This window comes from Erithacus rubecula, assembly GCF_903797595.1.
Source record: "Erithacus rubecula genome assembly, chromosome: 5".
Classification (NCBI taxonomy): Eukaryota; Metazoa; Chordata; class Aves; order Passeriformes; family Muscicapidae; genus Erithacus; species Erithacus rubecula.
Genome location: NC_136687.1, coordinates 34,417,527 through 34,440,332, shown reverse-complemented (window position 1 = coordinate 34,440,332; position 22,806 = coordinate 34,417,527). Strand labels below are relative to the sequence as shown.

Here is a 22,806-nt window from a genome sequence, read left to right as displayed (position 1 = left end):
GTATTAAAAAAAGAAAAAATATCTTAGGATTGGGCTGGTCCAAATTTTTTTTTAATGTTTCTCTGAGCTCTGATGAAGGATCAAAGGTTCCTGGAGGCATTTGTTCAAACTGATGCTCCCCCATCTTTTGCCCAGTGTGTGATTTTCTATGCTAAACAAATGCACCTCCTGAGCATGACAGTTTTCATATTTTCTCACTACCTGTTGCTTTCCCATCTGTGTAAATCTTTCTTGATCATGGTTAATAGACTCAATCCCACTCCTCCACAATCAAAAGAAGAGCAGAATAGCTCTGGCATGTGTCTTGCATGCACAAGGATCTCCCTTCCTCTCAATGTTTTTGTGCAATGCTGAGAAGTTTTCCATCCTTAGGGTGTGTGTGAGGTATGCAATGGTAATGTGTACATTTGTCTGGCATATTATGGCAACAGCAGTGACTTCTGAAGTATTTTTCATAAAAAAGCACAAATGACTACTCAGTTGTATCTTCATTCAGCATCTAGCTTTCTTTTTAAAAAGGATCAAATTAGCATCCAGAATGTCAAGATATGGACTTGCTTTCTATTTGTTAAACATTTAGAATTTGTGCATGTTTCCATGCACTTTGATTACTCAGTTTCTGTTGATCTCATTGAGAGGGTAAGTTTTTTTAAGAAATCCTTTTCATTATGGAGGTGTCTAAAGGATTTTTAACTAGCCCAGCTAAGGCACTCAAGGAGAAATATGCATGGATTTGCAACATAAAGTTAGGATTTTGCTCTTTTTGGTGCCACAGGGCAAATCTATTTTTCAACCTAATGTTTCAAAGAAAATGTGTCAGCAGTAGTACATAACTGGTATGACTGATAGTCATAAGTTAATTATTACTCAATTGCTTCAGCCTAAAGAACAAGATTTTCCTTTTAAGAACAAGTTACACTGCAACGTTTGCAGCAGGCATGCAGGAGGAACCTCCATGGGTAAGCTTAGGTTTCAGTGCAGATTTGTTAAGTACTTTTTAAAAGCCTAAGTTTCAGTGCAGATTTGTTAAGTACTTTTTAATTTTATGCACTTCAGGGAGTAATGTGTGACCTTATCTACAATGGTGTTATTGTGTCAAAGAGCATGGACTGGAACAGGAGATGCCTGAATTTCTAATACATACTGACTGCTCCCATGCCTGGCAAAGATATACAGAAATCAGTTTTTTCTTACTCTGTTGATCTCTCTTGCTGTCATAGGATGGAAGAAGCAGTCAGACAAGCTTTGAACTTCTCAGACTCTTTTTCTCTTAGTTTTTTGCATTAAGGCTTTTTCGGTTTGGTTTGTTTTTTTTTTTTGTTTTTTTTTTTGTCTATGACCTACCTTTCATTTGTTAAGCAGAATATTTCAAACTTTGCTTCTTCTGAAGCTGCTTCTAAAAAAAAGTAGTTCATTCCAGGCTGTCTACCCTATAAAAAGTAATTTATAACAGTTTTACATAACTGATGGTCAATCTCAAGTCCTTCAGAGCTAAACTCCTAACCTCCTGACATTGAAAGCTCAATTCTGTAGCCCAGTTTAATGTGAAATTTTGCTGCTTGGTTTTGCAGATTCGAAACGTGGCAGCCAACCTCTGTGTGGACAGCAAACATGGAGCCACAGGAACTGAGCTGAGGCTGGACATCTGTGTGAAGGATGGCTCAGAACGAACATGGTCACATGAACAGGTATTTTGATGCTGCAAGCAGAAAACCAGGGTAGCATTGTTGTTTCTCTTTCCCAGGTTTTAAACCTTTTCCAAGGGCTTCTACTTTTCTTAAGGTAAAACAGAGTGCAGAAATATTTTTTGAATTATTACTGACCTTAATAGCTTTTACAAAGTACTCCTCAATGTAAACTCAGAAATTCCAACATCCACCTAGGCTGTTTTCATTTCCAAAGGGAATTACAATGCCCAGACGGCTTTTTGAGGCCCCATTCTCCCCCAATGTGTCATAAAAACATGTTGATTTTGGTTGAGTTACCTGAAAACTTTTTAACTATAGTACCAGGCCTTTTACAGCTCCAGTCAGTGTCTGTTTAATGCTTTTATCTCAGCAAGCAGTTATATTTTAAACAAATAAGAGGCATAAGTGAGATAAATGGGTAAAAAAAAGCAAAAAAGCATTTCAAAAGGCAAGGAGTTATAAAGACTCAAAACCAGCTTTTATTTTGGTTGGTTAGGTAGAAACTATTAGTTCTCAGGAGTATGGAGGAAAAGAGCTCTAATTTTTACTCATTGTGAGTGCCATAGGAAAGAGATCATGACTTACAGGCCATGGGTCTTTCCACTGTGAGCAGAATCCAGATGAAAAGTACAACCTAACTATTTACTAGCAAATTTGGTGAGCAACTCTTTCACAGGAAAAGGTCCCAGATTAGTAAAAGATTCCTAATGCTGAGGAGAAAAATTGACCTGGCAGTCCCACATGACACTTTGTAAAAACTTAAAAGCTCAGGAGAAAGGAGTTCTAAGGGGTATTTGAAGTGCTGAGGTCAAAAAAGCATGCTCTGAGGATACTGAGAAATGCAGGAGGAGAGCTGCAAGTGCATGAAAGTGAGAAGCTGAAGGATTATCTCAATTTAGGTACGTGCCAACATGGCAAAAAAGGAAGTTGCTGAAGGAAGACTTCTTCAGATAGCTGCCAAAGATACTGCATGGGAATAGGGTGCCAAGACTAGATAGATATTATTCTGTTTTGTTTCTGAAAGACATACAGTAATTCAAGGAGTTAATTGAAGGAAGTTGTGTGGTTCATACTAGACCCATCATAGTGTTGTCTTGCTTTAAAATCTGCAAAGCTACAAACCCTCCTCAGGAAGGGAAGGGAGGAATACTGAGGCTGCCAGATACGAGAAGGGGGGAAAAAAAGTTGGATGAAAAGGTGAGAGAAGAAAAAGTTGTTTGCAGAGAAAAGGGAGACTTGAAATAATATTTGAAAGAGTAAAGGCTGGAACAAAGGGGAAATGACACGAAGGGAAAAGGATGTTACGGAGGAATCCATGTGTCACCGTAGTCCAGGGTGCTGCAACATTTGGGATCAGACTGGATCTGGAGGTCTTACTCTATGCTAAGGAAATGAAGTGACTTCATTAGAATCGGCAGGTGAAGCTAGCACGAAGGGAGTTCAACCTGCCAGCTCCTCAGATCCCAGAAGCAGAGCTGGGAAGCCTCAAGCACTTCGGAGCTCGACGTGTGCCCCAGGAACAGCACGAATCGTGTCCGCCAAGCTGGCGGGGAACAGCGCATTCTCTGGCATTGCCGGAGAGCGTGGCGAACTTCCCGGGAGCGCCTCATCCTTGCGGCGGTGCGGAGCGGCGGGCGGGCGGCAGGGGGCAGCGCGGCCCAGCGGAACGGGCCCGCCGCCCTCGGGCCCGCGCCCATCACTGCCAGTGTCCCTCAGGACCAGCCCTGTGATGCTGTCACACTCGTTTGTGGGGTGTGAAACCCTGGTCCAGCCTCATAGAACTCCTCTTCCGTCTTTATATCTTACGGAATTTGTTACCTCCATGATTTCAGCGTAGGTGAATAGAAGCAAGCAGTATTAGTGAAAGTATCAAGTATTTTATTATCATGTTTCAAATAGCTTGGATTGGCGCTGAGCTGGACTTGTAATTTCTGGTATAAATTTACACAGTTCAGTGGCAAGCTACAGTAGCTTAATGTAACCAGTGCGACGGGCATCACTGCCAGACAGAGATGATCCTTTGTGCCACTTGATTCATGTCATGTTACAGGGCAGGAATTAAAAGCCGACAGTCTCAGGCACCATGCCAGGGGCATGTGCCTTTAGCAGACCCCAGGAGAGGAAGAAGACTTCCCACTTCAGGGCTTTGCAAGCCCCACTGGGCAAGCAGCAGTAGAAAGGTTTGTGGGGTGCTTGCAGGCTTTCTGGTAAACAGGAGATTGGTGAGAAGTGTCGCTGTGGTTTCTGGAAACTTCCCCAAAGTTAAGAGCCAGAGAGGCAGAAAAGGGACAGGAGGATATGTCATGGCACTGCATTCTTCCATCACTGTTTTCCCAAAGCTGGCTTTTGGCTTCAGGGGAAACTGAGGCTCTGCTGGACAGATAAACAACAGTAAAGGAAAATGACAGGTATCACTGTCTCTTATGAAGCTCCCCAGCCTTGCCAGGGAATGGCTGGACAGACACCATCTCTAACGTGGCTCAGCAAGTGTCCAGCTCTTCCTTCTCTACTTGGAGGTATAGATCAAGCCAGAATGCAGCTCTGAAACATGGAATTTCATCTTTGGATGGAGGCACACGTTGTCCCCTCAAGTGTAATGGCACAGCCAAAGCACAGCGCCAGCTGACGGGCCCCAGCCAGACAGCGAGTAATTGAGCGACGTTGCCAGGCTGGAAAGCATTAATGGCATCAAAAGGGCCTTTGTCCTATGGACAGTCCCAGGCCAATGGCTCTATCAGGCAGGCATTCTTCAGGCCCTGTGCCAATTATAAATGAAGCTGGAAAGCTGTATTTCCCACTTACTGCATGACAGGGCTCAGCTACATGAAAATGCAAAGCATGAGGGCTGAGGGGTTGCTTGATTGCAGATGCTGAGGATGGGGCTGTGTTTTACAGACTCTGGTATGAGAAAAGGCAAAAGAGAATGAGCATCCACTGAGCCAGGACAGAGGGTTTCTTGGGTCCAGCAGGGAACAGTGAACAGTGAACAGCAACCCCATGTGTTGCAGGTGAAGAATCAGCCTGCTGTTTTTTAATAATGTGTCTGGGAATTTTGTGCAGCCTTGTTTCAAATCAACAAGCAGTCAGAAATGAATGAAGTACAAAAAGGGTACAAAAAGGCTCAGCCATTTCTTGTAAAATCTGACACAGTTTGTTCCTAACAAAGGAACAACAAAATCCAAAGTAACAAGTGGTGGCAAAGCAAAACAATATATACTCTGGCTCTAGCTAATAACATGTAGCATTGTTGGACATTATGCAGTGGGAAGATAATATTTATATTGGTCAGATTCAGTGTTAACTAGAGGAAAATTGCTGTTTAAAAGAGGAAGGCTTAGAATTATGAGATTGGAAAGATTGTACACCTTCATGTTGGGTCTGTTATTGCAAGATTTTAATACCAATTGGGTCCATAGAGAAGTGTAACCTTTCTTTTCTTCTCTCTCTTAGTCCTAAAACTGAGTTCCTGTCCCTAACAAGGTTGGTTTTATAATAGTATCACTAGAAAGAAGACTTACATGTTGATTTTAAAATAAAACTGTTTTTTAAAAAATGGGAGGATAAAGAAGGAGGAAAAATAAGCTAGTCTAAACATTGAGATCTAGTATTGCAGAGATTCTTGTTTTCATTGGCAGAGAATAAAATCCCCCTGCTGTTACCACGTCTTGTCTTGCAAACAGGACACAGCCCTGGCAGTCTTCAGAAACCACACAGGAGTGGAAAGAGCAAAGGAATAGTTTGGATCAGTGTGATCTGATTTAAAGGCTGCCTTGAGCTCTTTCAGGTGTACTGATGCATTCAGTAGCGTAATAGTCCTCAGGTCAAGGTCCAGAGAGCAGCAAGAATTGGTCCCTCAGCTCACCACTCATGCACAGAATGAGAAATTTGGTGAGCCACCCACTAGGAAAGATGAGGCTGGTCCCAAAATAGAATCTCTCTCTGCAGTAGTAGTAATGAGAGTGAGAATATCACAGAAGCGCTCTTCCACACCATTCCTCTAGGTATTTGTTATTCATCACTTTGAACTCCAGGTTTATTATGTGTCTGTAGAAAGGTAAAGGATAAGATAAAGAAGATGGCTTTGATTGGCTTTTTGTTAAAGGAAAATTGTCTCAGGCTCCTCTTTTCCTGAAGAAAGAGCAGCGTAATGTTTTTCTGTTCCAAATCTTACTTTGCTGGTGAAATGATAAGTTATTGTAGGGAGTCCATGACGATGCTTCAAAGAAACATGAAGAAAAGTGGAAGAAGATTTAACCTTTTGAAAAGCAGAAATTGCTTTGAAAACGAGATTAAAGCTGTCCACTGTATTTTACTGCAGATAAATGTAAAATGCACTCTGGGAGATGGAAAAAGTAAGCAGGACACAGAGACAGATTAAGGAAATGCTCTCTCGAAAATCTATAATGTAGATATAAATAGGGAGTAACAGCAGCTAAGAGAGAGAACAAGAGCTTATGATAAGACACAGTAAAAAAAAAAAAAGTAAATATTCAGATATATGTTTGTATTTAGGGCCTATAAGCCAAAAGAGACAGTAACACCTTTCAAATATGGCATTCAGAGGATGGCACAGCATTGAAGATGCAGTATTTTTAAGAGGTGTTTTATTCAGGAAGACCATGCAAAGAAGATAACTATAGCAATGAAAAGGTTAAAACCTGAGAACCACTGCAGAATTGTTCAGGATCAGACCCACATGATATTTATTAAGCTTCAATTTCTAGCTGGTTTTATCAGGGAATGTACACACTAGAAGAGCAGGGTGCTAGATAAGGGCCATAAGGAAGCTGTGATGAGGTGTTGAAGACAGTCTGAATCAGTATGGGGAGCTGAACACAGTACGTGGAGCTACTTCTCTGGATAATGAGCCTGCATGCAGTTCCACATGAACCATCTCATCTGAGCAGTTTCTACTGGCAAAGTTTGCTCATTTAAAGAGAGCTTCACTTTCGCAGTGTTAACGTTTCTTTTTTTTTTCCTATGGTAAATCAAAAGTCATGCAGAAAGCTGAATAGCACTCACTCAAAAAAGAAAAAAAAAAAAAAAGAAAAAACCTCACAGCTCTTGTCAGAGCTTCTAGGTAGTAATTTGCAGCCTGCAACCTCTTTTCTGCAAGGATTGGTCCATGGAAAGGAAAATGCACTCCACGTCTTTAAATTTGATGCTGTCAGACCTGTCACCTTCATCTGATGATTGAAAGACTGCAGTGTCACAGCATCACTTCAGACAGCTGGTGTCTAATTGAGAAGGATTCCTCTATTAACTGTGACCCTCCATGACTCCTCTCAGGCAGTGAGAAAAAGGGCTTTGACAAGCTGTCTGTAGCTCACAGGTTTCACAGTAGAAGGATGAAGATCATTTAACATGTGTTGTTTGGGGAAAGAAGACCGTGGAGAGAGGCTATGGTAACGTGTCCCCCATAAACAGAAGGAAACTGCTCATTAAACATAGGAAAGAGACTGTGCTGGGAAGAGCTCTCTGGGCAGTTTGTTCAGACCCAAATGAGGGCTAAAGGAACATCACTGACGGCGGCTTTCTGAGTCCTAGGGAGCTGAAATCCTAGTGCATACAGGTGCTGCTTTACCTAGGGTGACTAAAGGCTTTAATACAGCATCACCCCTCTCCTCTCTGCAGTACTGTGTCACTAGGAACTTCTTCCTTCCCTGACATCAGGATTGTGCCTTCCTGGGGTGTATTCTACATGGCCACTGATGCACTTTAGTTAAGGCAGTTGACCTCACTGAATTGTACACGGGCAGGACCTTGTTCAACCAGCGTCTGCGCTATGTGAAAAGGCAATCCTGCATTAAGCTTTTGTGTGTTATTTTAGATGTTTTTCACTAATAATATAGCATTGTATTGCCTGATTGTTTTCCCAGCTCTTCACCTTTGGTTGGAGAGAAGACATCCGCCCTGGGGAGCCACTTCACACCAGGAAGTTCTGCTTTGACGCCATCTCCCACAGTAGCCCTGTCACACTGTATGACTGTCACGGGATGAAGGGAAACCAGCACTGGAGCTATAGGAAGGTCAGAGTCACTGTGGGGCATCTCAGAGGTTCAGACTTTCTTAAGCCTGTATTCAGTTTAGCACAGGCTTGTGCTTTCCCATCAAAGAAGTTCTGTTTTCAAATCCATCACATCCTATTCCAATTTAATTCTGTGGTAATCTCTCTAGAATATGTTCCTTTTGAGCATTCAGATATTTAGGTCAAATTTAAATGAAAATGGATCTGATCCAGCTCAGAGGGTGTCTGTATTGGATCTGTTCCCTGGAAGGTGTTTTACCATTCTGGCACTTCAAGATGCTTGTGCCATTTCATCAGAGGAACTGTTGGAAATATTTTCATCCAATGTGACAGCAGCAAGACATGCTGCTCATGAGTTAAATGTATTTTACTGCATTTTAAAGATTATAAGTGGCAGAAAAATCTCCCTCAAAAGAAACAAAGCAAACAAACAAACAAAAAACCAACATTAAAAGCACTGCTGTAAGCCCAAAGGAGGCAGGAGTTTATAAACTAAAAATAAGCAGCTTAGGCACTACTTTGATCTGCTGAATTTCAGCCCATTTTTATAAATCACTGGAAACAGGAGGTCAAGCTAGAAACTGCCAGAGCTTCAGTTATGGTAAAAGTCCTAGTAATGCTACTGATTTGTTATTGTTGTTGTTGTTGTTAGGGGTTTTTTATCAGTAAGTTGTCTTGATTAAAGATTTCACTAATAAACTCTGCGTTCCATTCAGGATGAGGATTTCTCTGAAGCACTGAGGATTTCTCTCACACATGCTTCAGTTTTCTTTGACTATTATGCCTTGCCCTTCACCTTGTTTAAGCTGAGGCCAAAGTACCAGGAACTGGTCTTTGCCAGATAAATCTCAATACTGTTTTCTAGTTTAAAAATATATATAGTACAAAACTAATACAGAGCCATTAAAAATAGGTTTCTCCTGATGCTTTTTTCTCAGTGCCTACTTATTAGCTTGTGCCTTTTTGCCTTATTTATGTTGCAAATTGAGGTCCATCATAAGATTTTCCAGAAATGTAATCCCTTTGAAGCTGAGGTATTACTTGTAAAAAAGTTAGAATGTACGGGGCAGATATTTAGAGGATATAAATTGTGGTGGTTGTATTGCTGCCTATCTGATTTTATAATGCCATAATAATCCCTTCTTGCTTCAAAACCCTTTGGGTTTATCTTTTTGCCTACTCAAGCTGCAAATCAAAAAGCTTTCATACTTTTAGCACTTCATTGTTGCTTAACATAGCCAGTTCATAAGACAAAATGCAGGTCTGGAGCTACCCTCTGTAAGGCTCATCACCTTTGTTGAGGACAGAAAATAGCAGGTACTAAAAGAAATGACATTTGGAAAAAATACACAGTGTAAGTTTTATTAAATTCTCTGCACAGCTTCATTTTTAATTTCCAGAAGGCTGACAGAGCTCGTATAAAAGTTCTCAATGCAAGACAAACATTTTCATCTCAGCAAGAAACACCACGAAGTTTTGTTATGATGGAAGTACTGACACATTCTTAACTGTAATCCCAACCTGACAGCAAGCTGGTCAATTTGCATAAACCTTCAAGTTAAGAAACTGCATTGGAATAATAGAACTATATATATGGGTTTTTTAAGCTTACTTTTAGTTTGCTACACAGTAAGTATTTTTTAATGTTTCCTATAGTCTCTTTCCTCAAATAAAGGGCAGATTTATATTAGAGATTTCTGGTAGTACAGCTACACCTCCAAAAACCTTATATATTATATAATCCTTTTCCAGGTTTGAAAGCATCTTGGCAATGAACTTTTAGTGTTTTCCCCCCACAAAGCAACAACTGATCTGTGCTAGAGCCTTTTACCTAGGGAATGGTATGCTACTTAATCTGCACCCTAAATAAATAGGAATAATAATGTGGTTAAGAAAGAAGTGTTTCCTTTTAAAAAGCAGAGAGCAGATCAGCCACTCTCTTCTGTCTCTGCACTACTTATATAAACTGTAGCTTCCTAATGATCATGTATTCATCCTGCCAAAAATTCTGCTCATGCTTTAGGAGAAAAGACCTTGCTTGTATGTCTTATAAGATGCCTAATATGAAGGATTTCTTAACATTCTGTCATATGTTTTCCATAAAACTAGAAGATAAGCAGCTTTTATTCATTTAAAGATGAGTCTATTCTCATAATAATTTGCATCCTTGAGCCACTGATAAAAAGTTATGGCTGTGAAGTGATTACAAAAGGCTGCAAATGCAGTTTGAAACCAGGCACTATTTTCAGATTTCATATTCTTATAGCATAGAAATTGTAACAACCTGGTTTTGGATCCTGGTGAATAAAAAACAGCTTAAATATTTTAGTGGCAAGTAGAATGCATTAATATTTTACTTTGGGTAAGAAGTGCTCCTCTGGAAAAAATTTACAGCTTATCCCCATTACATGCACTTTGCTTCTCATTGCAGTGCAGTCTCAGAGCGTGCAAGCCACATTCTTTTCAGATGAATGAAGCCAAAACTACCACTAATAAACATGTGTCAAAAAAACTGTTCTTATTCCCATACTGCTTAAACTACATCTGGGCCGCTACTTGAAAGTCTCATAAGTCTGCAATATTAAGTAATCAATTTTCTTAGGAGCAATCTGAAATACTGGTCTGCAGCCAAGTATACCTTTGAGAAAACCCTGTAAGAGGCAATGGAGCAGAATAAATCCAAGCAGTACTGCAAACATTGCTGTGGGTTGTAAACAGAAGAATGTGAGTAATGCCAGGACAAAAAATATTGGCACCATATTGGAGCAATGTAAGATATTAGATAGATAAAAGTAAATAACCTGTAATTATTAGATATTTGGGAGAATGTCTTTAGCTTCCCAAGCTAAAGTAATTTCTTTGGCTCTGTTTGATATTCCTAAGCATGCCAGAGCCAATGATGAGCACTGCCTACAAATTTCTGTTCCTCTCAGTGAAGGAATATGCCTCTGGTTTTCAATGTAGCATCATTCTGGGCTGACAGGTAGTGCACTGATTCTGATAAAGTATGATTCAATTTATGTGCCACAGGCCCACTACTGCTATTTGTAGAGCAGAAGTATCCAAGAGAGGGCTGATTAGTAGGTCTCTAAAAAGAAACAATTGTGCAAAATCAATTTCATTATATGGTAATTCTACCCTGAACCTAGTGATTATGATAGATGCTAGACTGACAGCATCAAAAACTGTGCCCAAAAGACAGGGGTTTGCTCATAGTCTCCTGACAGCTGCAGAGACACTCTGTAAGAGTCACTTGACTCGTCACGCAGGATGTGTGTGTATTATTCCCTCAGAAAGATAAAGACGTGTCATGGTGATAGTGGCTTTTAGCATGTGGACATCAGTCCTGCTGAAACTGCACTGGAGCTACCAACTAGTTTCAGGTAAACTACCACACCTACCAGATAATGACTTCCAGTTGCTCTTGACATTGGCCATAGTTACAGCAGTGACCTATAAGCAATGAAAGAATCTGTGTGTCATTACCAACCCCCCTGAGCTGTCGAGACCAATTATTGTATGGAGGCTTGCATTCATGCAGAAGGAAAAAAGTATTATTCTGCTGTTTTCAGATGTTAGAAATGTCTCCACAAGAGTACTTGTGGTTTCTCAATATTGATTTAAAGGGGAATTTATGTATTTCTCTTGTAAAGTTCTTCTCTGGGATACACACAACTGTTATCCCTTGAAGTCCTGAACCTGTTTCCACTGAAATCCAGTGGAAGACAAGACCACCAGGCTTTGACCTTAAGTCAGCATAAGCTTGAGATGATAAATTAATAGGCCTTAATATAGCTAAGTCAGCCAGAAGATTTTCCAGAGTGGTAACTCTGTCCCTATTGTCAAAAGACACTCTTCTTTCCTAATAACCAGACTCTCTAAATAAAAGTACCAATAATGCTTCACTCCAATACTGCCTGCCTGTGATATTTCTATAAGAAAGACCACTAGCTTTCTGGAAAGGCTGGAGTGTTTTTTGTAGCCAACTTTTTGTGCTGAAGCTTTTTCCCTTTCTTCTTGCACCTTATCTTATTAAAGCTTCTAATGTTCCAACATTGGCCTCTTAATAGCTTGACTGGTCCTCATGCCCAGCTATACTGCAAGGAAAACCATATGCCCTCTTCCTTCAAGGTCCCACGTCAGGCAGGGTGGCCATGGCACAGTCTCTGTCTCCTGATTTCAGGCAGTGCCACTCCATCAAGCTGTTACTACTACAGGAGGAGCAGCCAGGGTGCAGGTGTGTGCCTGCACCACCCCATAGGGTGCCTGGCAGTTCTTGCAGCCCCACCTCATCCTAGCAGAGACATAGTAGTCCTTTGTATACAGTATAATTACTCCCTTCTTGCAAGCTGGAGTATCCTGCCTGCTTTCCTTGTAAGACACAAGAGAAAGGCCTCTACTCATTTGGTTTGGTCCTGTCAGCTTGGATGGCATTCCTCTGAATTTCAGTCTGGGGAGGGGGGGTATGTTCATCCACTGGTTTTGGGGAAAGGCCAGTGCTGAACGTAAAACAGTGTGAAAGGCAGATATAACACCATCCCCCTCAGCCAGAGCACAAGGTATTTTTGATTTGGTTCTTTATTCATATATTAATTTTTAAAAGAGCCATTGTACTTTACCATTTTTTCATAAACCACAAATCAATGAATTTAATTTTTCCTAAATTAAAAAAAAAAAAACCCACAATTTTTCAAAGTGATTTTAAATAGCTGTTGGTTCTGTATGTTTTCATACATTTTTTTTCTTTTTAATGTGGAGTATTTTAAAGAGAAGTTTCTATGGTTGCCGCTCAGCACTCAGACTACTTGTGTGAGTTTTTAATCAATTGAAATTTGACAAGTAGATTTTTTTTCCCCTCTCACAAACTGGGCATGCAGGCACATCCTGGATTAGTATAAAAATACTCTCAGGTCATCATCAGCATGGAGGGAAAAAGCCTGAATGTGGTTTACCAAGAGTAATCTGAAATTTATTTCAACAGATGCAGTATAGTCCCTGGAAACTTTCAAACCATCTAATGACTCCCACATCTGTCTTTCTCAAAACACTTGCCCACATGAACTAAATACATTGAAGCTACCCAACCCACCCCCTGTTCAACTGACTTCTTTCACAAAGATTCACATCAGGTTGCTTAATATTCACTCCAGTTTTGTGAAGTAAAATTAATAAAACTAATCATCATAAATATGCTTTTTAAAGCAACTTAATCCATGCTTACCCTCCCAAAATCTCCATATGGAGCTAAATCAGTGTTAGGATTTCCATCTTATTAGGAGAGAGAGCGTGGCTGGTCATTGCGAGGCCACAGACGTTGAATGGGATGAGAACATCAATCCTGTGTCCATCTGTCCACCACTTCAGTTAATAATTCATTTTTAACATCTTCACCAAGTTGAGGATTTTACAGCTCCCCCTGCCAAGAAACACAGCACTGTCAAGAACAAGACTTCTCTATAAAAAACCCAAACAAATCCATTTTTCAGGTTCAGACATTTGAATGGGATCCAAGCAAATGCATGGTATGCAAAGATATTAAGACATTCTATTTTTTCATTATATTATGCAGTTGTTAGTCGAAGACCAGATGATGTCTCCCTCTTTCTTGAATCCCCACTTTCATAAAGGATAATAGCCCAAGGGAAGAAAATACTCCATTGTCTACAGCTTTCTAATAATAGTTGTTGTTATTACACAGGGTTAGTGCACAGAGACCAGAAAATAATTTCAAACAGGACTGTTTTAATCCATGTTCTGTAAAATTAGAACACTTCCAATGATTTGGCATTTGCTATTTAATTCTATTTTTTTTTTTTCATTCCTGTAGGACAAAACTTTGTTCCATCCGGTAAGCAGCAGCTGCATAGATTGCAACCCAGCTGAGAAGAAGATTTTCATGAACAGATGTGATCCTTTATCTGAAACGCAACAGTGGATTTTTGAACACATTAATATGACTGTTTTAGAAAAATTTAACAGCAAGGCCAGTTCCTAGAAGGAAAAAAAAAAAAAAAAAGGAAAAAGGAACACACCTAGTTACGTACAGACTGCAGACTACATTTTTGCCAGCATCTGGGTCAAAGGAGTCAGGAATTAAATTTCCTAGATCCAGGAAATCTGTTCTGAGGATTAAGAAAATGCCACAGCAAGAGCCAGCAGGCTGTCCTTGTGGATATACAGTATCTGGAGAACTTGGCCAAGAGCCTCACCGGATGCTGCTGAGAACTTCAGGCTGAAATTCCCTTGCTGGTCAAGGGAAAAACTTTGTTTAAAAACTGTTTAAAAGTACTCCAAGTTAATAAAGTAAAACAAAACTCTAGAGTTTCTCAGGTCAAATCCTGCTGTAGTGAGTAGCTCAGAACAGACACTATGATTTGGGATGGGTTTATGGAGTGCATGACACCTACAGGAACCTGAAGAAATCCCAGGTTTTAGAATTAAACATGCTGGTAGAAGAATAATGATGTCCCAGCATTCTCTAGACAAGATATATGCTCTGTTGACATTCTCTTAATAAAAGGTTGGGTTAAGCAGGTTTAACCCTCAGAACTGCTGCAATTAATTTTAAATACCTCCCTTTTACATTCCATTCATTACCAAAATAGGAATGGTAGAAATTTTAGGGTCTAGAATTACACTGTAGTGAAGCATGAAATAATGTATGGTTTTGCCCTCACATTTTCCCTCTTCAGGAAAAATAAAGTAAAGCAATCAAATTTCTATATATGATATATTTAGCAGTTGTGATTCAAATCCCATTGCACACAAGGTGAGATTTTTTTTTTTTTTAGTGACAAATATAACAGCAGCAGCTGCAGCATAACAGAAGGCTTGTGGACTATCTGGTTTTTTTAAAGGTAGAATATTTACCAACATAAAAATTAAATTGAAAATAGGCTGGGGAAAAAAATGAGGAGAAGAGTGGGAAATAATTGCATACTGCATGCTAAACTAGGTTAGTCAAATTAATACTGGTATGCTGCCATCACCTAAAAGCATGTTGACTCCCTGCAGTGCAGTTTAAAAGATCTTGCAGTGCTCTTGACACACAGGAGCGGAGAGAAAAATTGACAGGAAATCAGTTGGGTGGTTTTGGAGTTTTTGAAATCTGCGATGGAAATCGTGAACTTTCCACAGCGAGCAAGTGAATGGTATTGTAGATGTCATGAGAGAGGAAACAAGAAGTGCAAGCAAGTCACACATTATAGTGTTTTGGTATTTTTGGCACAGGCACCATTCAGGGTAACGGAGACTTCCATCACACTGATGATCACGATGGGTCCCTCAGACCTATCAGGCTGTTAGAGAAAGAGGCCTCTAAAACATTTTAGGTAGGGTGTCTATGGTTCTTCTCAGTTATCATGACTGATAACTTTGAGATTGTTCAAGGAAAGAGTGTGTATAAATTTTTATCAAGTAAATACATGGCTTTTGCTTGAAAGATGAATTTACAGATGAAAGCGCCATAAATGCAGATAGATCACATCCTCTGTGCTGTAACTCCTTTCAGGTTCCAAAAATAACACTTGTAATTAAGTTGCTAATTTTGATTGCTGGTGAGGTGACTGACTAACCAAAATACTGATGTGCAATCTACCCTGTTTTAAGGGAGTGGAGTGACTGTGTTTTGTTTATTTCTCCTTAAGCTCTGTTTATGCTCAAAGAGCATTGATTGCATCCAGACGATGGTTCTAGTACCAGTGTGCTATTTTATAGGAGCATCTTGTAGTTGCAGATCATATGGAAGTTTTAGAAGGGGAATGAGGTCCTGTAGCATTCAGGATGCATGCAGTTGGGAAATTGTGACATTTCCAATACATTGAGCAATTGCTGCTAGCTATTGGAGAGATCTTTCAAATAATTTAAAGGGATGTGTCTATAGAGTTGTGATTTTATGATTTTAAAATAAATGAGATTGTTTAGGTATTGTTTAAATTTAATTTAAAGATACGGTGTGCTCAGGAACAGAAGAAGTAAGGCTTCAGTATGAGGATACTTCATTGATGACCAGGATACTCTGTTTAGCTGTGATAGCATCATTTATTTCCAACCTGATCATGAGGAAAGAGGGTTTGGAAAAAGAAGAAAATGGCTGCCTCAAATATAAATGCAGCCCTCAAGCTGCTGATCGTAACTGGCCCCAAACTGTCAGTCCTGGAAGCAACACTGTATGCCTGAAATAGAGAAGCAAAGGAGGATTGCTAAACCAGAACAGATTGGTAGGGTTATGTCGCTCAGTGTCTGCATCTCAGTGGTCTGATTTTGAGATGTCTGATGGGAACTAGGCTGCTCTTAGGGCAAAGAAATTCTATGCCTATTACAGCCCTTGTTGAGTCGTATTGCACAGCACCTTACACTGCCAAAGGAAGTCTTCTACTTACTTGTAGCTGATCACAAATTGTAAACTCTTGCAGTCTTTGTCCAGAAAGCAATCCATATGACTAATAGATGTTGTGGGGAAAGAGAACAGTCCTTGCACAGGACTTCGTCAACAAAGGTTTTATTAATAATAAATGATCATTGCTACCTTTCAGTTCAAGTCTGTCGTGGGTGTTCTCCAAAGGTTTCCACTGATAAGAATATTTCATTACTCATTTGCCATTCAGAATTTCTTTTAATTCTTCCTGCAACCATATCTTTTCCAGCCAATAAACTTCTGAACAATTTGATAGGTTGGAGATGCATCTTCCTCTCATATTTCTCCAGGAGCATCTAACATGTGTTACTTCAAAAGGCTCTGAAATTTCTTCACAGAATTTTTTTTAAATACCAGGTAGTTCTGAACACATTTTAAATGTAGTGCACAGGTGGCATTAACTAATGTGGGCTCATCATTTCAGGGGAGCTATACTGATTTCCCCAACTAATTACTTGCTTCCATTTTTTTCAATTGATTATTCTATGACTTTTATCAAGAGGTCTGAAAAGAAGATCTTTGTATCTTTAAGAATTCATCAGCATCTTCCCTAAATGTTTTCCATGTAAGGTTAACTGACCTTTATTTTTTGTGCCCGGTAAACTACTACAACTGGCGAGCGTAACTGGAAAAACTGAAATAAACTCCAAGTGCAACTAAAACTCTGAAATAACACATCTTTCCCTGCATATATTCCAGAATCTAAACTAAATAGAGCCCTTGGGGGACAGGGCTCAAAGGAGAGAGGAGTAGCTGGGAAACAAAGTCTTTCATGTGTGGGAGAATAGCCTTGTTGCAGAGACATGACAAGACTTCACTTTTCATTGGCCACAGTCTTATTTCAGAAAAATGAGATTGCTTTAGAGCAATCTGCAGCAGCATGGATATTTTAATGATATAATGTATTATTCCTCGGTGTGATCCATTTATGAATAAATGGTCTCTAGGTGCTGAACTAAGTCTGTCTCAGGATAAAGATAGACTAAGCTTGAAAGGAAGCTGACAAGCACTTAACAACCTTTGATTACTGGCAATTTACCAGGCATCAATGTCTCCAGTGACCTTAGTGAAATCTTATGCCACATAGAAAAAATGTGTATAAATAGCTTGACCAAATTGATTAGATAGGTGGTACTTCTGCAGGAATGGGTGCTACCTTTGTTTAAAAAAACAAAAAAAAAAAAGAAAAAGTCATAATCACAATTCATTTGCATTTTTACTGATAACTTCTGCAAGGGACTGATTGAGGGAGACCCTTTTAGCCTGTCTGGATGGGTTGGAGATGGAGCATTTTAGGAAGGCAGTACTGGCAAGCATTCAGTGTGGCTGACATCAGGGGTGCATCCATTTGCTATTTAAAGAGCATCTGTAGTGCTGATAACCCAGTACTTTTCAAGAGAACACAGCATATATGTTAAAAAAAGGAATATGATAATGGTTTTATTTTTCCTTTTTAATCCATCAAGGTTGTTAGAAAAAGAATTTCAAAGCCCTTGAAAACAACACAAGGTGATCAAAAATAATGTTTTTATAGTGATGTTAATTTATTTGTTTGTTTAACCCCCTCCCAAAAATGTTCCATATCCTCCTAAAAAGATCACAAGGGTCCAAAAGTGCTTTTACATAACATTTTCAGGATCTTGCCCTGTCTCAAAGTTTTGAAAGCCTTTAAAAATTAGGAAATTTAAACCAGAAGGTAACGTTAAAAACCCAAAGAAAAATACCTATTATGTCTAGTGTACCAAGAGACTTTGCTGAAAGTTTGCTGAGATAGTATCTTTCAACTGGAAAATTTTAGATGAATTAGTAATGGAGTTATTAAATCTTTAGTGTGTGGTGCTTTTTAGTTAAGATTTTTAATTTTGAAAAATGTAGTGAATTTGTGTGGTTAGTTACTGACAGGTTTGGGGGTTTTTTAACCACATATAATACAAAAATCTGTTCTTAGCTCTCCTGAAATATTTCTTTCCTCATATTTCCTTGTTATAATTCTGAATGCACTGGATTTAAGAAAATCCAAACATATGAAAAAAATCTCTAAAAGGTAAGAATCATATGTAAAAAACAAATAATGAGAAAGTTTAGCTAGAGAAATGCATCACATTTACAAAGCTTCAGCAGCATTCAGGAAATACATTTGCTCTGTGAAGTGGTTTTCTGTTCTTTCAGTGTATCATTAATAGCAGTGGTACTACTCCTGGGGCAGGACTTCTGAAACTGGTGTTACTAGCATTTGGACAGCATGGTGCCAGAGAGGGGAAAAATCTAGGAAGAGCTTCTGAAAAAATTGCATTCAAACATTGCAATCTGTTATGCCTTAAGATTTTCCTTGTTTCTAAGGTTTATGTTATCTTAGTACAGTTGTTTTTGTTTTTTTTTTTTTTTTAACAGGACTTGGCAGTGCAGTAGGTTCTTCAGTGGGCCTTCTGAAAACAATGCAGGCAACAGGGGAACATAAAGGACGTGGGTTAAAACAATAACAATTTGTGGTTACCTAAGGGTGCATTTACCACAGCACTGTCTGGTAGGTTAATTATATGCAACGATAAGTTTATTTTGTGCAGCCACTTTGGTAGGTGTTTCAGCAAATACATGAATAAGAAAGGAGCCTTGCAAAGTGGGCCAGCAGAAAAGTTTGTACTCAGTAAAAGATGTAGAAAGACTCAGAATGATCCAGTTTAGAGAAGAAGATGAATAAGATATTGAGATAGATATCATGGACAGTGCACGGAATGTGAGGGGAGCTGCAGTGAGGCGAGTCTGATGAGTGGTACTATCTTAAAGATACTAAGACATAGGAAAGGAAAACTTGGTCCTCATTAACCTTACTCCTCATTAATCTTAGCAAGATTCCTAAGACTATCAAAGTATTAGTTGATTTAATTAAGTTAATACTTGATCTCCCCACTAAATGACTCAACCTGGAAGGAGTCACAGTCCAAGCAAATTTCTGCTGATCACTCTGGAGCATCTAATCGACAAAAGATACCATTAGGTATGGTTTAGTCAAAAACCCCAACTGGCACCAGAACTAAGACAATATTATCAGCCCAAAAGATCTGTAGGCCTCTGGCATCCCTCTGTGAAAAAAAGGTTTTACTTGCCTAAAGGAGTGATTGATGGTAATGATCCAGGATTAAGAAGATCAAGAATTGTGAGCTTTCAAGGAGGTGAAAGGCCAAATGGTGAGATTAGGAGTTGGCAGTTTAATTGAGAGAGGAAGGAGGAAATAGGTGCTAAAAGGGAAAAAATAGGAATCAGGTTTAATTCTGTATATGAAGAAAGTATGTCCCACAAGGGTCAGCCACTGATAATTTTGGATACCTCTTCATAGCAGGGCTTGCATATTTATTTCCATCACAAATATCCAGGAACTGAGAGGCAGTCAAGCCCTTTTGCAAGGTATTAAATTTAGAATAAGGAGAAGTACCTAATCTGAAATGTATTGATTGTGAAATACGTGATCACAACAGAGAAAAGCTTTGGCGGAGCCTGAGTTTGTTCTGAGTTTTCCAGCAAAGGTACATGTGTATGTTCTTGAGGATACTTTATAGATAGTATGTAGAAGGAGAACATTATGGTCCACTTTTTTACTTTAGTTTAATATTTCTCTCTATCTCAGGCATTTTTGAAAGAAGAAAAGTGTTTAGTTAAATTTTCCTAGGAAATATCAATTTGGATTGGTGTGGAGTAGCTCTGCCTACTCCCTTTGCGGATCAAGATAAGTGTCTCTCTTCAGACATTTCATACAGCTCTTAAAAAAAGAACCTTGCAGCTCTGCCTTCATGGCTCTTTGCAGCATTCACCTCTTTTATGTATTTCCACTATTTTACGGAATTTTTTTTTTACTATTTTGTATTTCTTCCCTTCTGCCGACTTGCTGTCTGCCAGAATCCTGGTCCTCTTTCTTTCCACCTTTCTGGTGTGTGCCAAAGGTGTTTCTGCTGCTGCAGATCCCTTTCTCAAGATGAGAGCAACTAAAGCTGCTTTGATCTTGACTTGGCAGAGCTTCAAGCCCTTCTGCCTCGGGTTACCTGGCTTGTTCTAGCAGAGGGATGGGGAGCAGAAAGGCACCTGAGGAGAAGGGAGTTCTGTTACTATGGTCCAGTCTCATTACAGATATTATCCATGGAAGAGTTACAGCTTATAGCACAGACAAATATCTTTGAGGGGTAAAAGATTGCATTGATGATTGCATTTCTCATCCATTTTCAAAATTCAGTGCATCCCAGAGAGGGGAGTATGTAAGAACAGGAAGTACCTTATTCAGTGGATATACTTTGTTTAATTTTTATACTTTGTTTAATGTTTAATTGTACAAATGTTTAGAAGCAGCTGAACTTCTTGACTTCAGGTTTTTAACTTCTGATTATCCCTATTGAACTAATATGAATACAAGAAACCAATAGAATTATTTTTTAAAGTGTTTTTTATAAGCCACCAAGGGGTTATAACAACTTTAACTGAAGGCATTATTCCAAGTCTGAAGTGGATGTGTAATCTGTGATGAATGCGTGATACAGCTCTAGTCAAGGGGCTGTATTTACAAAAAGAGAGAGATTGTCCAGTGTGCAGCAGTCTTTTGCTTACAGATGTACAGGGCTCTAATTTATTCCCCAGCATGTCAGCAAAATCAATATCTATAATGATTCCCATTGTCAAAGCAACAATTGCAGAAATGGCAGTAAAACATCATATTTTCCTTCCTACTAGAAGAGAATCCTTTCATGGGTTTCCTGTGTGTCTTTATGCACCTCCAGAGTTTATTTGTAACCAGAATATATGGATAAAAGTTTTACCCTGTCTAAACAAGTTCTTAGGAAACCAGAGTATCAGTGTAAATGCTGTACAAATGCACTGTCCAAAGGATTGTCAGCCAAGGAACAGAGGTTTCATGCAAAAGAAAAATAAGACCTAAACGCACATGACCCGGCCATGTGCACTCACAGCCCAGAAAGCCAAATGTCCTGGGCTGCATCAAAAGGAGCGTGGCCAGCAGAGCCAGGGAGGTGATTCTGTCCCTCTGCTTTGCTCTGCTCTGCTCTGGTGAGATCCCACCTGCAGTGCTGCTTTCAGCTCTGGGGCCCCAGCAGAAGGAAGACATGGTCTTGTTGGAGCAATTGCAGAGTAGAGTCACCAAGTTAATTAGAGGGATGGATCACGTCTCCTGTGAGGAAAGGCTGAGAGAATTGGGATTGTCCAGCCTGGAAAAGAGAGGGCTAAATTCTTTACTGTGAGGATGGTGAGGTACTGGAATCAGTTGCCCAGGGAAGTTGTGGATGCCCCATTCCTGGAAGTGTTCAAGGCCAGGTTGAATGGGACTTGGAATAACCTGGTCTAATGGAAGGTGTCCCTGCCCATGGCAGGGGGTTAGAATGAGATGATCTTTGAGGTCCCTTCCAACCCAAACTACTCTATGATTCTATGATTCTAAAGTTTGTTTTCCTTTATTCCTGTCATAGCAGCCTCCAAATTGCAGCTACTGCTCTATATGAAAATACATCATGGTATCTACACCTGGAAGGATAGTGATGCATCAGGCCTCTGCAGCTAGTTTTTCATACAGATCTGCAGCATAGCTACGTAAACCTGTTATTTGGGGTTGGAGTTGTTATCCTGGCAAGGGGTACATTCCTTCCAACTTTGGCCTGACCTGCAGTTTTCCAGCTCAGACTCAGACTTGGTATTGCCCAGCTCTCCAGGTAATGTGTTTCATTGCACATCTCTCAACACCTCATAGCATCCAGTCCACACACACACACACACACACACACACACACACACACACACAGGCAGAGAGTTAAGAAGTGCTAGCAAAATAGAAATATGTGGTCCCTTCTGAGCCTTTAGAGATGCTTCTACTTATCAACTAGTCTTTTTGATGGTCAGAGTGTTTTCCAGGCATCTCTGTGAATAAACACACTTTTCTGCAGGTATCCTGCAAAATATCCATTTCTCTCACTTTTCTGAGAGTCTGGAAATACAGCCTTCACTTGCTGTTAAACAACATTCAGGACAAAACATTTCCTGGCAATTCAACTATAATAAACTATATATAAAGGGCCAAAAAGAACTGGATACAACTTTGTGTAACCACTGTCCAATGTCCCAGTAGGCAAGATAGACAGAAATGAGCTGGGCTGAGAGGCAGCTATAGTAGAGATCAATCAAAAGTAAGATGGGGTTGTCTAATTTTCTGTGAAACAAGGTCAAAATATTTGGTTATTGTGATTTAGGAAATATAGCTCTCTAAAAAAATGGGGGAGATATTTTCAGATGTGTGCATTTGAAATATTATACAATAGACTACAGTTAGTAATATATACGTTATAATAAGTAAAATGAAAACATACACTTCTGTGCTGACTAGTCTGAGATAGTTGGCTTAGATGTTATTAAACAACAGCTGTAGAAACTGACCAACTTACTGATGCATTAAAATAATGTTTTCAGGACATGTTTAAAGGATTTACAGAGAGCACATGCCTGTAAATTTCTGGACTGTAATTAAGAAGCTGAACTATGGAATAAAAAATGTACACCTGTCCTATTTTATATTTGGATGTGTTACGTTACAGGATAAAAAGTAAAGGATTGCTGAACAGCAGTTTCAAAGAATTACCGTGATCTGAATGAATAAATACCTCTCAGAAGCTACAGCATAAATTTTTCAG

General features: G+C 39.5%; 1 protein-coding gene across 1 annotated transcript in view; it reads left to right on the top strand.

Moving 5' to 3' along the window:
- GALNTL6 (polypeptide N-acetylgalactosaminyltransferase like 6) overlaps positions 1-15,068 on the top strand; it is a 436,047-nt gene extending 420,979 nt beyond the window's left edge. Inside the window, exons 10-12 of the mRNA XM_079305686.1 lie at positions 1,572-1,688; positions 7,568-7,717; positions 13,544-15,068. Of these exons, the coding sequence (XP_079161812.1) occupies positions 1,572-1,688; positions 7,568-7,717; positions 13,544-13,711 (435 nt within the window). The 3' untranslated portion in view covers positions 13,712-15,068. The remainder of the gene's footprint in view (positions 1-1,571; positions 1,689-7,567; positions 7,718-13,543) is intronic.
- The last annotated feature ends 7,738 nt before the right edge of the window (positions 15,069-22,806 follow it).